Raw genomic sequence first — 17,099 nt, forward strand, 5'->3', positions numbered from 1 at the left:
TATGAGCCAACACCTCCGTGTCAGCCAGACCGCGGCACCGAGGGCCAAGTACAGAGTTTCCCTGAACACCCCTAGGGATGGTGACTGCACCGGGCAGCCCGTCCCAGTGTGTTATCACCTACTCAGGAAATTCATCCCAATGTTCAAACGGTGACACGCTGGGTTTCCATCTGCACTGTGCTGTTAGGTGTGTTGTTGCTGTGACCCAAACCACGACAAATTGCTGGCCCTGGGCACTACAGCGTATGTGGGAAATTGGGGATATCCAGCGACTTCATGCTGTACCTGTCGTTTTCCCAGACGAACCAGCAAAGGACACCTCAATACTAAGAAGGCAGTGGCTTTGGCTATCTCAGGAAAGCTACCCCAGACTTGGAGATGCTGAAAGCCACACTCCTGGGATCATACAAAAGTACATTTAGGCCGTCAGAGTGGTCAGTGGCAGCACAGAGTAACTCAAGGTGAGCACAGCTCTGTCAATTACTTTAGAAGACATGGCACTCCATTCCATTAAATGAGATAGTTGAATCCCACACGCTTTATTCACAATAAACTATTTATTTTGTCAATTCTGGAATGCCACAGTTTTCGTGAAAAAGCCTTTGCTTTTTGGGAATGCTGTTTTCAGTTTGCATGCATGAAGCAGTGGATCTCCCAAAAATCAAGTTCTCTGTAGGTTTTCTGGGACTTCAGCTCTGGTCCCTCCACCCCCCACAGGCAACTGAGAACATCCTGCTTTGTCTCAGGTTTGCTGGCAAGACCAGATGGTCCTTCCCACGACAAAGTCCTGTTTGCAGGCCCTTTGAAAGGCACTAAAGTGACCACGATTTATTAGCTGGTATAAACAAACACACCTGAGCATCTGCATCCACAAGCATGCCCATGGTCACACCAGCACCAGGACTGACAACCCTTTGGCCAAGGCGAGACTAAAATATGGTTCCAGTGAAATGATGTTCTTCTGGCACACCTCCTTAAAGTGTCAGGTCCTCAAATCCAAAGCCTATTTCCTAGTTAGTGCCTACCCTAGAGGGAAAGATTTTCATACCCAAGATCAGTAAAATTCTTACCCTCTGAGCATTCCTTGATCAATCAGATCTGTCTAAAGAAAATTCACTTGACAGAAAGTAACAGCATCGTCTGTTCTCCTGTATTTTTTATATCAATGTAGAAAATATGAGGTCAATGAGAAAGGCTATCCCCAACATTAGAGCTTCCTAAGTACATTCTTTCCTAGGAATATCCTGGGAGTACTTAAAGCTGCTTGAGAAACCCACCTGGCTCCCACAGGGGGTGGTTACTGCCTTTAGCATAGGCTGGAATTGCTTTTATGAAGTATTGTTAGACCAGAGCACAGTGTGAGGAGAAGCAGAGTAGACAGAAGTACCAGTTGCTGATTCCCAGGAAAGCCTGAGTTGTTATGCATTCATTCCTTGGTACACTCCTGTGCTAAACACTGAGGCTTTTATAGAAACTCTGCAGTCATTGGCAAAAGTGTCCCTGTTCCCAGCAGGCTTTATCTCCTGTTTGGCTGACTTATAGTTAAAGATCCATTCCTTTCTAGAGTGTACAGCCAGAAAGCAGGGTAGAGAGGATTTGAGGTATTGATTTCAAAGGTGTGCAGAAGAATTTCTTTGTCAGCGATAGAGTAAAATGACACAGTCTTCTTCTCTAGCTCCAGGAAAACCCCAACCTTCAGTGGTTTGTCCTTGTGTAATAATGTTTCTTGATCCTTATGCCACACTGATAGCTGTTTTTTAGGACCCAGCCATTCTATACACCAGGAATGCTCGGTTCTTCCCAATTTGTCCCTTTTACCAATCATGTCATGAGCAACTCCAACAGCCCATCCATCACTGTCCTTGGTAATCACTTCCCAGTAGTGGCACCCAGTAGAGAAGCCCTGTGAACACATGACTTGGCTGATGCTGAATCTTTTGGGGGATGGTTGGTAACTGGTGGGATGGCTGGAAACCATCACTCTCCTGTTCTGGGCTGTGAGTGCCAAGCGCTCGTGTACTCTTGTGGGATCAAAAGTCACATCATCTGCCCCTGGAAGACAGAAAGGAAAATATTCTCACATGCAGGCAACAAGAAGGCAGCTGTATCCCCGCTCCAAAAGAGAAATTAAGCCCAATGATCAAACCATAAACCTGAATCAAAGTCCAAAAATCCTTAACCAAGCACTATCAACTGCATCCTGGGCATACAGAAACCTTTAACAGGCACAACTGTGTAAATATCCATAACGGACTCATATGCACTCCAGTGGAAAGGTTAAAGTACCCTGCACCCTAAAAGATGGATTTTATTCCTAGCCACAGTCTTTTTTAAAAAAATTACCTTTTTGTCAATAATAAATGGGATGCTTACCTTCATAAAGCTCACAGTCATATGTTCACTAGGACAAGTTCTTACATATTTTATCAGCAAAAACATTTGTTTTCTGTGTTAAGCTACAGCTGTAGTAGAGGATGTTGATAGCAAAAATATTTGTCAAAATGATACAGAATTCAAGCAACAACTGGAATAATTAGAGCTTAACAGCAAAGATCAGGGAGGTGCAGTAACTGCCTGTACACCAGCTCGACTCCACAGCCAGCACAAGCTACCACACAGCTTACACAAAACAGGTTTCTTATCTCTTTTTTTATCCTACATCCACAGTCAGGTTCAATGTTACATTATGTGTCAGTAACTGATTCATTCACGACAACTCCATTGTGTTTCCATGCTTCAGTAAACAACCATGTTGCCTGCTGATGTTGGCAAGGACAGTTTTCTTCAGCAAATCCAGTCTCAGGGTCACCTGGATGTTGTTAAGAGTCCTGCTGGCTTGGATACTTACACTGAGAAAAGTGGCTGGAAATGGTTGGTTCAGGACTTTCAGCTGCAGGCTCTGGAGGTGATGAGCTGACACTTGGCTCCTGGTAGAAGTCTGGAGGCTGCACTAAATACAAAAATAAGTGACATGTTAAGGCATTTCTTCCAAATGCACACAGGAAGTATTTAAGCTTCTAAAGGAAAGTACACCTTAAATAAACCCAGACATTTATTCAAGTGCAAAACAAGGAGCTGCCTTTTCTGATTGTATAAATTACAAAGAACATGCAGGCAAACATTTTTACCTAAAATTAACAAAACACTCTTTGCTGGTGGTCAGAAGGGAACTGTCAGAAGAGTGAGATGGGTAAAGCAATTGGATCATTCTATACAGATAAAGCAGTTTCTGCCATAAAAAGTTTTACAGTGTTCTTCAGTTTTTTTGCTGAGTATCGTGTTTCCTGTTTTATTTGCACATGAATTACATAAGAACAAAGTAATTTTTTACTCTATTTGCTTGATCCACTGCCTTTAAGAAAAAGATTTCAAAATAAGGGAAACTCACCTGGTGGGAGTTGCTGAGCATAATTCTCCAATAGTAAAATTTCCAACTTTCTCTTAAGATCTTCTACAGCACTTTTGACAACATTAAGCTTTTCATCAAGTGTAATTTTATTTATTGTCAAAGGTGAGCCTTCGTGCATCTGCCTCTCACATAAGTCTCTCTAATAATGACAAAAGGATCAAGAGAAATATGTAAACAGCAGCAGTTATTTAATCTCTCAGATCAGATTACAATATAAAGCCTGATTGGAAAACACGCAGTGATCTCTCCAAGAATCTTACTCTTTTTATCAAAAGTTTCCTTTATAGGACAGCTACCTCAGCAAACCAACCTGAAATCTCACAGAAAATAGCAAAGGATATTCTTATTAAAAATAATAAAAAGACTGTGTTTTCCCCAAGAAAATCAAGAATGCAATGAATTTTTCTTTTATATATATATTACAATCTCCTTAAGTGTTCTTACAAATACACAAAGCTACTCTTTTTTAAACTTCCTTCTTTTTCTAGAACCGAAATCAAAAGTTTGAAAATGTATTAGCGTGAGGAATGGGTAACTTAGTTTGCCTAAATTTAGCAATCGTTGAAATCTAGATCTGAACTTGCTCTGTTAGTCTGTGTGTATAGTCTGTAGGAGGACAGCCTTTTGGAGGCTGGATTAATCTCCTTTGCAGGTGGATATTTCAAGTAGGCCAGATAACATTGAAAGTCCCCATTTGTCCTCACTGCCTGTAACGGGACCCTGGATCAGGTGAATTCCAATGCAGGCACCTGTTCCTGGATCCTGGAAGTTCAATTCTGTCTCATGGCACTGCCCCACCCAGTAAGCCCCACTCCAAATTCCTGCTGGTTAACTTGCATCACTTGGCACTGTTGTTTTCAACATCCAAATAGGCTCTACACAATCTGAAGTACTTTAACTTCATCTTTTGAGGTCCTTGATGTGTTTTCCTCAAGAAAACGGTTACAAAATATTTAATAACTCTATGAGTTTTTAAACTTGCATAACTGTGTGGAAAATAAAAAGATCATGAAAGATCTTGACTTCAGATTTGACTGAGTACTGGCTTTCAGCACTGCACTCCCACTTCATTCCAGCTCACCAATATCCTTGGAAAAAATCTAGTTCTGAATTCTATTCCCAGCCTGTGCCTCTTTCAGTACTTTTTTCTCCTCTGAATTTCTCACTCCAAACTCTCCCTGCTGACAGCAATGTCCATGGACTGGCACCATTGTCTCTATGAGAATGGTGCAGTGAGGACCTCAAAGGTGCTCTGTACGTATTCAGCTATCCCAGTGAGCCTGAGTTTCTACTCATATTCTGCCACTTCATCACTTACAGTTTGGGCTTTGATGTCTGTGAGCTGGTGAATAGTCTCTTCAATTTTCTGTTGAGCAGCTTTTTGCTGTTGTTCAATGAACATCAGTGTGTTTCTCTCCTGTCTTTCAACATATTCCTTCATGCAACAGAAATCTTTAGTAATCTGGCATTTGATCTGAGATGTATATTCCTGAAAGACAGAAAATATGGAGTTCATTGTGTGGTTAGGAAAGATGCACGAAATATGATAATTACTGTCCCATCTAATGTGCTCTTTGAGTGACCCCTGCAGACCAAAAAACTTTATTCAAAGGAATGAAATATATTTGATACTATCCTGCATTACATACAATGAGATTTGGGGCATTTGGATCGTGACTATTTTATGGCCAGTGGACTCTGCTTGACAACTCAGAAAGTTCAATATTCCCTCTTATTATTATTTGTAATTTGCATCTAAGTGTACCAGAATAATTCAGGCTACTCCTGGGATAAACAGAAAAATGCAACAATGCACAACTCCAGTGGCTTTTGTGCCAGCCAAGACACAAATAATGCAGCTGATGGCATATATTCATTCTCATCAGCAAAAACAGGATTATGACAGAAAAGAAGGAAACAAAAAGGCGGATGGATTCCAGCTGTGAGCTGGAAGGCAACCCTGCAGTCAACATCTCCAGCCCATAACAGTGGAAAGAGAAAATTACTGTAGGTGATGAATGTACAGTGTGTACCTTTGTTCTGTTGAGATCTTTCCTCAACAGGTGGATGGTCTCTGCAGTTATTTCTTGTTGCTTGGAGCTCTCCCATATCTCTTCCTCCTTTAAAGTGACACATGGAACTATTTATCTATAAAAACCTCAGAGAAAGCATGACTAGGCTAAGCTGCAGGACACTAAAAATTCCCTACATGACTTACATTAGTTAAGCAATCGACTGTTTGAGGAATCGTCTGAAAGACACAATTCTGACTAGGATAATCACAATTAAGTCAACATCAACAGTCACCAATTACTTATATGTTCAGCTGTAACTGTGAGCTTTAATATGCTCTTAGCTTGACTGAAAAAGATATATATGTGCTAAAACAATTAAGGTCAACACGTTTTTCTCATCTCCTCCTCTGGGAGTCGTTTTAAGCAGAGATATAGATCATGAACCTTTCCCATTTCGCGCCATGAAGCTGGGTGGAGCTGTAGCACTGTCGTGTCCTTTCAGCAGTCTCCAACGCAATGTTGATGCAATAAGTAACACCCAGCACAAAAGAAGTCACTTACTACTATTGTGCATCAGCTGAACGCGTACAGGTATTAGCTCTCCTAATTGTGTCAGACACCACCAAGGAGCCCCAGCACTGTCAGCCGAACCCATCTGCTCCATGAGTTCTGTGCCATGGGACGGAAACCCGGGCTGTCCCAGAATGTCGCGGGCAGGAGTCCCCGGGAGCCGGGGGATGCGAACTCGGAATGCCCCCGGGGTGTCGCGGAGCAGCCCCAGCATGTCGGGCGGTGAAGCTCCCGGGTGTCGGGGAGCCCCGGGCTGCCTCCGGCCGTACCTTCTCCCCACGTCCCCGCCCCGCCGAGCTCAGGTCGTTGCAGGCAGCAGCTCCATAGGCCCGCGGCTCCTCCTGCGCTTCCAAGGTGTCCCTCAGCTCCCGCGGGATGAGGCCGAGCAGCGCGGCCAGCTCGCGGTTGGGCCGCAGGTGCTGCGGCTCGAAGGCGCAGCGGCAGAGCGGGCAGGCGGCGCGGCGCCGCCCCGCGCAGTACCGGAGGATGCAGCCCCGGCAGAAGCTGTGGCCGCAGCCCGTGAGCCGCACGGGCTCCGCGAAGAGCTGCAGGCAGCAGGAGCAGTGCAGCTCCAGGACGCGCTGCAGCCTCTCGAGCTCGATGACGGCGCCCATGGCCCGGCCCGGAGCGCGGCGGCCGCGCAGTTCCGATTTCCCCGGGCCCCTCCTCCGCTGCCGAGAGCGCCCCGGCTCTGCCCGCCCTGCTCTGCTCTGCCCCGCTCCTTTCACGTGCCTTGGTCGCACGGTTTGGAGTGCGGGTGGAAATGGACTTTGACGCACAACTCTCAAGGGCCTGGCCTTCACTTTCGTTGACTGTCCAAAAAAAGTCCCCGTTATCTGCACAATTTTATTTCCTCCGTGACTTTCCCGATTTTGTAATAGTGAAAGTTGCTGACATGGGCAGTCTGCTGACCCAGCCGGGAGAGCAGTGGCACGGCACAGCACAGTGCAGACCTTGTCTGACTGAAGTCCAGGCTACTGGGGGGACCAAACCCTTCTGAGGACATCCCCAGCTACTCAGGTCATCTCAAAATAACAATTAACAATGAAGACCGGCATTGTTCATCATACAAGTCAAAAGCTGCTCTCTGTTGATTTCAGGAGCTGCAGGATTAGGCTGTTTAATAGAAATTGCTGAACCACCATGTCAGCTAGAATGAATGGGGTTGTGTGGGGACACAGCCTGGAACACAGGAAGTTCATGGGAGCATATCAACACAAAAAACTGCTGCACATTGCCCAGAGCTGGATGATGAGCTAGCTGAGAAAGGCAGAATAATGAACCACCTCAATTGCTTTGCACTACTGGGCGAGTGGGGGTGGAGAGAAAGAAGGATTAGTGTCACTAATTCCTGCAAATATTGGCACTTCTCATTTCTGCAAAAAAAGAACTATTTACAGTATCTCAAGACCAGCTGGCAATTGTCAGCAGAAGGTGGAAGCCTCACCAGAAACTTGGTCTGCAAGACTTCCTCTTGATTTGCAAAATGAGGCTATCTGTAAAGAAGAATTAAATGTGTGAATGACTTGCTGCTTGGTAGAACCAGATCTTAGACTTTGTCTTGAGGCATGGAACACTCAGTGCTCTGTGTCAGCCAGTGCAATCTCCATCAGTTCCTGCACACAGTGGTACCTGATGAGAAGGCTCCCCTCCAACACCGAACACCAGTCCTCATTCATGGAGCATTTGCAAGCAAGTCACTGAAGAAATACTTTTAAAACTTGTTTTTGCCTTTCAACGTTCAGTATAATCAAGCTCATTAAGCTCCATCTGTTCCTGGGTGAGGCAGATCAATGCATGTTCATCCTTTACTCTCAATGTATTCACTGGGGCACCATGTGGAGTTGTGCTTTGGAAAAAAATCATTAGATGTTGGATTTGCCAGTCACATAAACACCAAACAGTAGAGACTGTTGAAAGCAAGGAGCTAGAAGAGTCTGTGTGATTTCATTACAGGAGTGATCCCATTACAGTATCCTCTACAACTTAAACTTGGCTTGGTTTTTTATTGTGCCAGAAATGTAGTGCTGTAAGAAACATTCATCCCTCTCTGTTGAAAACAGCCCTGTCCTTGTGTGGCCAAAAGCTGCAGCTAGGTGGAATGCAGCTGCCTGCCTGCTCCTCCCTGTGGACATCAGGGTTGGGTGATGACTCCGTTCAAGGCATCCATCCATTCCCTCTGCTTCTTGTCATTCTCACAGATAAACACAAACTCTCTCACTGGTGTGACCAAAGTGATCACTGGCTTTTTCTTCTTCATCCAGACTTTCTGGGGCAAATCATCTCGTACTTCATATCCCTCATCCCTCCTTCCGATGAAAACCTGGCCCTGTGCAAATGCATCCTGGAAAGAAGGAAGCAGACAGCCATTAGCCAGCAGACAGTGTAGCTCCAGCAGACACTGCTCTGTTCTTTGACATGGAACAGGATCTGGGGATGCACAGAGGGGAACCGATGACACGGACTGGTGACACCAGCAGGGAACACATAAAGGGGTATTTTGCACTCACAGGCATTCTTAAGAGGTGAAGGCAGGGCCCCACTGGTTGGTGGGTGCTCAGAAGGGGCAGGGAAGGACATTCCCATGGCTAAAACAGTGCTAGGAGGCAGGATGGGGCTCATCTTGGCTAAGGTTACAGACACAGAGGCTCTAGGGCTGGGGGAGAGGGGGCATGAACACCACAGGCAGTAGCAGTTACTTTCAGAAGATCTTTCTCACAGCCACTGTACAGGCCAGAGCTCCCAACCAGCTCAACTGCAGAGACATCCTTTGGCAAGGGAGATGGGCTCTTGAGGCTGGGCCTGCTCCAGTCTGGCACAGCCACTGGAAAAGGTGGATGAGAACAGACCCTTTCTCCCCACCTGCTTCCCACGAAGGGGCTGTGGAACAAAGAATACTCCTCTTACCAGTGGATTTTTAAAGTATAGCAGGTTCCTTTCCTGGGAATCCAAGCAGAACCAGCGTACCTTAAAGGCCTCCTTCTGCTGCAAGGAAATGGTAGAAATTAATATTTAAAGACCCAAATCTCAAAGTGGACTTTGGTCTATTCAAATCCCAGGACCACTTAAGTGACTTGAAGCTGGAGTTCAGTTTCCTTCATCCCTACAACTTATAAAAGAACTGTTGTGTGCAGCCCTAAGCTCTCTCTTCTCCCTGGGCTCAAAATATAGATGAGATATGACAATCCTCTGGGCAGGGAAGTAAGCAATCAATTTCAGCAATCTGATCAGGGAGGTTGTCCCTGGAATTTTGGGTGTACAATACTAGTTATTTTTTATCAGGTGCTAATTCCATCAGCTACACTTACCTGACCCTTCCTGAGCTATTAATTGCTCCAGGCTGAACTGAAGAGGCCTCTTCTAGGACTCAACTCAGTTTAAGCAGAATTTAGGCCTCAGAAGATAAACACAAAATCTTTCATGCTCTGTGCAAGTAGCTGCAGAAGAGGTGTTGGAACACTGGCACAAGTTGGGCCTCAGATCTTTTATCTCCTCCTCCAGCAGTTCTGCTGCTCTTCTGTTCCAAGAGGATTGGCCCAAACACTTCCCACAATACAACAAACCAAACTATTGGCTTCACTGTAGAGAAATTTGCTCAAATAACACTTTGCTGCTCTAAGTAGATGTGACTTAAGTGGAACCGACTCTAAGTGAAACAGAGAAGTGTGGGAGGGGCAGCACATCATGTTCTGCTGTGGCAGGAGCTGCAGTTAGCAGATACAGCAATCCATGTGGTTTTGTGTAACAGCACTTCGCATGTCCATTGACAGGTAATCCACCCTGCTTACTCTTCAAGGATTCTTCATGATCTTATTTTCCACACAAAATAAAACATGGTCCCAAAGAACATGATATATTTTAATATGGTGTCTTTTATCAACTCAGGAAGCAGAGAGTCACTGAGCAAATAATTTACAAGTCAGGATCATTGAACTACCAAATATTTTCTATTTGGAATGATCCTGTTTGTGTAACACCAAGTATGCACTTACTTTTGGTCCTGTTTTCTCCATATATCCTTCTATGACGAAATTTCTTGTGATCCTGGGTATGAGCTAGGAGAACACAAGCACAAGAAAGTCTGTGTCCCAACTGAAACCAGGATAGGCTGTCTCATTCAAGACTGCATTTCTGCTCCGTTTTTGTGAAAGTTAATCACCATCAATTGTGGCTTTTGAGGTCTGGGATTTTTTTGTCTGCTTGGTAAAGGGAAGTCTGAAGTAAGAAGGAACATAACATTTTTGACAGATTACACTGTATAAGATGACATAGAGACTTTAAGGCCTTAAATGCTGACCAAGTTTTTGCATGTTATTCAGTATGGCCTTTCCTTCTACCTCTTCTGTCCATTCCCTGGACCCAAGTGCTACTTTTTAAACATCTGACTCTGTCAGAAGAAGTGAGAAAATGTTTTCCCATGCTATATTTGGCTAGACAGCTTCAGGCCCTGTTCAGTTCTCACCTCAGGCTCAGGGACATTTGGGAAGCTTGTTCTGAGATAATGGTAACGTGCTGCCCGAATAGCATTGAACCAGTCAACAATCTCCTGGGAAAACAGCAAACACAAACATGAAGATCAACAAGAGTAAGAGCACTGCTTCTCCAAAATGCCCTTCTCCTTCCTGGTCACCTCTTTGTAAAGGGGTACTTTCTCCTCACGGGGCAGAGAGAGTCAGTGATTTGTCCCAGACATCTGAAAAACATTGACCCTTGAAAATAATTTAAGAATGCCCCTCCTGGGAGGAGGTCCAAGACATTCTCAGCATGGACAGGCACCCTAGTCTGTACACACAGGCTTTTTCAGTTGATTCAGGTGTTTAAAAACCTCTGTACCTGGAAGGAGACAAGAACTCTGTTGAAGGAAGAAACAGAAATCTTAACAACATCTATAGAGATACTTTAAAAAATTACCATTACTGGCTTGGAAATAATGTAAAACAATATTCTCTATGCGTGTCAAGAATTTAACCATGAAATTGTGTAAAACCACAAGGCAGTTACCTTACAGGGATTTACATCCATGCACCACTTAAAACTGTCCTAAAGGTGAACTTGAACATATGCCCCAACAGAAAAGGAGCAAGATGCTACAGTTATCAAATTCTGCAATTTCCTATATTCTACAAGTCTTAGTGATGCCAAGTAAAACCAGATCTTGCAGACACAGTAACTCTTCCAAAATATAGATCCGACATCTAAGCATCTTGCTTACTCACAATCTCCATTATATTCACCTTTCCACTTTCGTGATAGACAAAAAGGTTCCTTGTTTGACCATCTGTGATGTATGTGATCTGCAACCCATGGCTGTGTCCTGTTTTCTCCACCTGGAACATGGCATTCAGAGTCTCAACGCTGATAATGGCTTTTGGACCTTTGGACTGTGAATGAAAAGCATCACTGTATTAAAGTGCTCTCAGGGAATGTTGCAGGACAGACCAGCTGTATGAGACCTAGATCCCTACTGAAGAGAAAGCAGACATCCTAAAATATCTGAATATTGGATATACCTGAATCATAAAGCCTTGACTACTTGTAACATAAGACCACTTACAAAGATTCCCTCACAAATGCTGGGTGACTGCTAAAGAGGGCTGGGTCTGCATTGCAAGGGATAGGTTTATCTCAGTCTCTGAGTTAGAGAACAGTTAGCTCCAATCTCTCACAGAAAGGAGTTGTGTTGAGAACCCTGCTGCAGGAGCTGATGAGAGGATATTTGGTTAATGTTAGAGGCAACAACTGCCAGCAGATCTCTTCTTTGTCTTGCTATTCAACTGCCAGTACCCATTTCCTTTGTTCACTAAGCAAAAGGAGGCTGCAGGGTTGAGATAAGGGATGAGAAAAAGAACTAAATGCAAAATTTCCCAATATACCATACTTGTTAAGGGAGAAACATGTGCACTCCTCTAAGCACAGGCTGGCCACAAAACTAGAAATAAAGCTACTTGTACTGGGTTTTGTCCACAGAGAGCAAGGTCTGAGGGTGGGTGTTGACTTGCTACCTATGGCCGGTTCTGGCTGAAGAACTCACTTCTTTGCTGTAGTACTTCATCACACCTTCCCTTGCTGACAGGAGAAATTGCCTCTTCTGGAACTGTCTGTGTCCCTTCCCAAGCTTCCAGAGGCATCCTTCACGGCTGCCTGCAAACCAGACAAGAAGTGTCAGAGAAGGGTGGCACAAGGGCAGGATTATTTAGCTGAGGGTGATGTGGCACAGTTTCAAGCCTCTTCTCCATCTGAGAATTTTTCCCTCATGAAAAAACAAGTGGAAGAAATAGAGAACTGTAAGATCTGAATATACCCTTGCACTTGTGTAAGTGCCTTTTCTTAGGAGTTTCTTCTCAAAGCTAGACTCAAAGAAGTGACTACACATCCAGCAGTTCAAATGTGACAAGCCAACCTTAGAGATCTTCAAAGCTGCCAACAGAACACTGTGCTGTTGGCCTTGAGGCTGAGACCTCCCTGACAAACCTTTTACCTGCAGAACAGAGATCATGGCAGACTCCAGTGTCAAGAAATTCCCCACGCTCATATTTAGCTCTAATCCACTGCTGTCTTAAAACCCTGGAAGAGGAAAACATAGATAAAGCTGATCTGTCTCTACTCTAGTGTCAGCAGCCAGCTAGGGAGACCTGAAAAGGAAGCAAATGTAAAGGTCTGCAGAAGTGAATAGACCATCAACTTACAGGCAGTCATGGGACTTGGGGATGTAATAGTATGGTGGGACCTTTGCCTCATATTTAGCTTTGGCCCAGAGATTCCCGTGATTCCTCATAAACTGAAATACAAAATAAATTACAGTTAGGTGTGCAACTGCAAATCAACAGCATGTCATGAATACAGAATGAGACTGCACTTTTTGCTGAGTCTTGTCATAACACTCAGTGTGTATTTAGATACATTTATAAATTCTCTTTGGCATTATAGTTGGCTGGTTTTAGGTGAATGCACCTTTTTCAGTATTTACAGTTCTGAACCATGTGTGAAGGAATACAAACTGTGGTTCTTGATGAAAAGAACAAAAGAAAATTAGGAGGAAATTTATTTATGATCTCCCCATTCCTTCATCTCCCAGATATTAACTGTGATTGCATTAATAACACAATTCAACAGAATGATGAGAGGCTGAACCAATATTTAAGAAGAGTATGTTGCTTTCTTAATTGAATATACTACTGGGAAATATTTGTGGATTTCTAAGCCGCAGGGAGAAGTTACTGCCTATCTAAAAATACACACCACAAACCATCAGGAACATGGTCGCCTATCAGTGACCTATCAGTGTAATTTGATTGAGCAGGTCATAAAAAACCCCTGAAGTTACCCATGCAGTTGCATGGCTCTGTGTGGCTCTGTTGCACTGTCCTTGCTGGGTGGCACAAGAATTACATGGCACATATGGTTAGGAAATGTGGAGAATTACTGCTTTTTCCTCTGTACCTCTATTAAACTGCTCTCCCAGAAGTCAAGCCGAAGGGATTTAACTCTGCTGATTTCAGGGAGATTGCGATGAATTCCAGAACAATTCAAACAAATAAATATTCCAAGTTTGTAAGAAGCCCACTCTGGATCTAGATAAAAACACAAAGAATCAATTAATACACATGAAAAAACACAGCCACTAGCAAAGGTAAAAAGCCCACATCTGATGCACAGCCTAGGCTTCACACCTAGTAGATACCTCAAATCCCACCCCACTGTCACTTCACTGTGTTGAGGGGAATAATACCTGCTTTCCCTAGTGAATTATGTGGCCCCTGCATTTGTATATTCTTTAACTGCCTATTTGCTTTAAAATTAAGGTGACTGTGCAGGCAGGCGAGTGGTGATGGAAAAGCTCAGCTAATTATTAGTTCTGCATGAAAAGTTGCTGCTGCTGAATTAATAGTGGAAGGAAAGTGCCAAGTGCTGAGCACTATTGAGAGTACAGCAGAGTACAGCCACCCACAGCGAGGACTCTGTCCGCTGCCCGCAAAGGCACTGCTCTTGCCTGCTGCTACATCCCCTGAAGCAGCTTTGACAGGTGCATCCGTATGGGCATTGAGCGTTCTGGCAAGACCATTTCCTTGGATTGCGCCATCGCCCACTTCTCCCTATCACGCTAAACAGAAGCAACTTGACGCCTTCTCCAGCTCCTGTTGGCTCCCGCCTGACCCACCCGAACGGGCACTGGCACTGGCACCAGCGCGGGGGCTCCCCCGGGTTTTCCACTTTTTTCTCTGCTCCTTGCGCAGAGACATTGCCCGAGCTGAAAACCCACCCCACGCATCCTCCTCCCCCTGCATCCTCATGCGCTGTCCACGCATAACCCGGGGAAGCGCCCGGTGCTGAGGTCGCTCGCCGAGAGCCGCGTCACGGAGCGAGGGGCGCGGCCGGTCCCTCCTCCCGGCCGCTGTCCGCTCGGGAGCGGGGCCGGGGCCGCTGGCCGGCGGGGCCGCTGGCCGGCGGGGCCGCCTCACCTGGCTCCCCGCAGTCGGCGCAGCGGTCGTTGCCGGTCCCGGCCGCCCTCTGCAGCTCCAGCAGCAGCGCCTTGTTGCGGTCGTAGTCCATCGCCCCGGGTGCCCGGCGCGGAGTCTGCGGGAGGCTCGACCCAGCCGGGAAATGAGGAACCGGAGCGGCCCCGGCGCCCGGGACGCCCCGTCCCTCCTCCTGCAGGCGGCTCGGAGCGCGCGTTCCCCCGGCCCGGCCCGCCAGCACCCGCCCAGCGTCCCCGCCCTGGCCCGGTCCCCGGCAGCTTTCCCGGAACGAGTCCGAAGTTCCTGCGCTGGCACTTCATTAGTAAGAAGGGTCTGTGGCCAGGAGGGCTCGTCCGCGCACCTCCGGGCTTGCCCCAACCCCATCTCTGTTAAAAAAGAAACTTTACAAAGCTTGCTGGGCGAACAGAACGGCAGCCGCGCCCCAGACATTGACCGAAAAAGCAGCGGCACCGCCGGCCAGGTGAGTCCCGCCCTCCCAGCGCAGCTCTGCCCCACTGCGAGTACGCGGCACAGGCTCTGAGGGAGCTCGGTGACACCAAGCACTGCCAGAAAAACTCTGTCCACATAGCTCAACACACGGACAATACAGCATTTCAACCCTACTGAAAATGTTCCTCTTCCACGGTAAAGCAAATGCCAAAAAATCGTGCCTTCATATTCAGTTAATCTAAGACAAAAGACAAAGATAAAAATTTGAGACAAAGATTTTCAAGACTGTTAATTAATTCAGGAAAAGATTAAGAGGTATTCAAATATTTTTCTAGTTTTGGGTTAATTTAATTTGCATTGCTGATTTGCACTGCTATAGTGAAGCAGTATAATACACAATGCTTCTTTAGTAAAGTTTATCTACAATCTTGTAAAAACACTATAATTTTGTAGACGCCTAAACAATCAGGAGACATGTATTAACAGTTCCAAATACTGAAACCTTTTGTCCATCTCCTAGGTAGGTACTAAATAGTATTAGGCCTTTTAATTTGTAACTGTTGTAAAGTTATGAAATATACACCAGCAGAATATCTGAAAAAGTTGTTCAGCTACTTACACAGAATCTCTTTTCAGCATTCCCCCTCTAGGAACTGTTGCATACTGGAATGTAAACAAAGATCTAACTTTCCTCAGGTAATCTTGCAAGCCATACACCAAAGCTTTTTGCTAGCTTAATTTTTGTAGTGTCCTTATAACTCCTGTGGAATAAAAGGAACATTTTGTATGACATTTGGGGAGTGGTTATTTTTATATATATATTTTTCACAAAGACTTGAGAGTCTTGCTCTTGAAGGGGTCCTTCCTCTTCCAACTTCTATTCTGCAGTAGCATTAACACAGTCTAAGCCTTTCGCTCATTCTTGCAACCATAACTGCTTTTTTCTATATTATTCATGGGATGGTAGAATGTCACCCCAATTTACATTCTGGAAAGCAATATTGGAATGACAGTAAAGAGCAAGAAAAGCTTGAAACTTGGTTGAGATTTCCCCAAGAACAAGGTTGTTGGTTTTGCTTTTAAGTTGCTGTATACCTATTAACAGCTGCTGCTTAAATGGGAGAGAGTCATTGTGAAACTCCAGTTGTTTTTACTTCTGATTTCAAGACACAGAAGTTAGCTGGAGGGGCAGTACATACAGGACTAACCAGGGCCCAAACCATTGCAGGAAAATATTTTGCATCAAAAGTAGGCAAATTTCACAGTACTGGAATGGAGCTTGTGAAGCATTTCTTTCTAAGCAGAGTTGGTCAAAACCCAAGTCCCAAGTCCCTCTTCCTTAAGCCCATTCCTCCTGGAAACTTGCTTTATTCTAGCATACAAAAGATGCTCATACCTGATGCATAAAAATCCAAAGGTGCTAATTTTATCAGAACTTGAATCATCACACACAGATTATCTTTAATTCAGACTAGCTTGAGGTGATTTCATGTGGTAAATATCTGATCAAGAAGGGAAATACTTGAATTCCAGCTTACCTTGTGAACAGCACAGCAGATTCTGTAAACAACTTCTTAAGGCACTAATTAAAACCAGAAAGCTGACTTCAAAAGAAGATAAAGTGGCTCTCACTGCTTTCTAATTTGGGTCTTTCAAATAATCCCTGAATTTCCTAAAATACTACTACTTTATAGGACTTGTTTCTGATTTATGTAGGTCTTCATTGTAATCTAATTAGATTGATAGTGCCTTTAGAAAGCAGTGAACAGATACACTTTTACTTTGTTATTTAAAAAAAATTAGAATATGTATTTATTTTTACAAATCATACAGGAGAAGCATAGACTGTTGATACAAAAATCAAGCCATGAAGATTTTAACAGCCACCACTATTTTTTTTTTTTTATAATTCTGGACTATGGAAAGAATAAAGATGATCTACAGTGCAGAAGCTTAAAATAATTCACTATTTCCAGAAATATTTCTAATTCCTGAACATCTTTAACACATGAAACATGTAAGATGAGACCAGAACTAGCAAATGCCCTTCCTTATTTTTATAGACATGTTGAGGTAAGTGGAGCACCACTGCATGGCAGCAGTCTGACCCAGTTTGAGGAACAGGAACAGTCCAACTGCAAAGAAAAGGCAGGAAAGTACATGGCTGAACTAACTCCAGTTTTAAAATCCTTTAAAAAA

General features: G+C 44.5%; 2 protein-coding genes across 3 annotated transcripts; both read right to left on the reverse strand.

Annotated features, from left to right (window-relative positions):
* Positions 1-801: 801 nt before the first annotated feature.
* On the reverse strand, positions 802-6,968 carry RNF135 (ring finger protein 135). The gene is made up of 6 exons (XM_021537973.3): positions 6,264-6,968; positions 5,443-5,529; positions 4,728-4,898; positions 3,389-3,548; positions 2,849-2,950; positions 802-2,052 (listed from the first exon to the last, which is right to left on the reverse strand). Exons 1-6 carry the CDS (start codon positions 6,606-6,608, stop codon positions 1,517-1,519), a joined length of 1,401 nt encoding a protein of 466 aa, XP_021393648.2. The 5' UTR covers positions 6,609-6,968; the 3' UTR covers positions 802-1,516.
* A 1,018-nt stretch (positions 6,969-7,986) lies between these two features.
* ADAP2 (ArfGAP with dual PH domains 2) lies at positions 7,987-14,689 on the reverse strand. Of its 2 annotated transcripts, XM_021537988.4 has the most exons (10): positions 14,454-14,689; positions 13,435-13,565; positions 12,681-12,772; positions 12,473-12,558; positions 12,026-12,135; positions 11,229-11,375; positions 10,457-10,540; positions 9,987-10,049; positions 8,902-8,979; positions 7,987-8,338 (listed from the first exon to the last, which is right to left on the reverse strand). In XM_021537988.4, the coding sequence occupies exons 1-10, from the start codon at positions 14,542-14,544 to the stop codon at positions 8,129-8,131; spliced, it is 1,092 nt and encodes a 363-aa protein (XP_021393663.4). In that variant the 5' UTR covers positions 14,545-14,689; the 3' UTR covers positions 7,987-8,128. The 2 variants fall into 2 exon arrangements, with proteins under 2 accessions (XP_021393663.4, XP_085412625.1); XM_085556499.1 differs by lacking the exon at positions 9,987-10,049 and having other exon boundaries at positions 14,454-14,668.
* Between the last annotated feature and the right edge of the window lie 2,410 nt (positions 14,690-17,099).

Source organism: Lonchura striata, chromosome 18 (assembly GCF_050655825.1).
Source record: "Lonchura striata isolate lonStrDom1 chromosome 18, ASM5065582v1, whole genome shotgun sequence".
In the NCBI taxonomy this organism is placed as follows: Eukaryota; Metazoa; Chordata; class Aves; order Passeriformes; family Estrildidae; genus Lonchura; species Lonchura striata.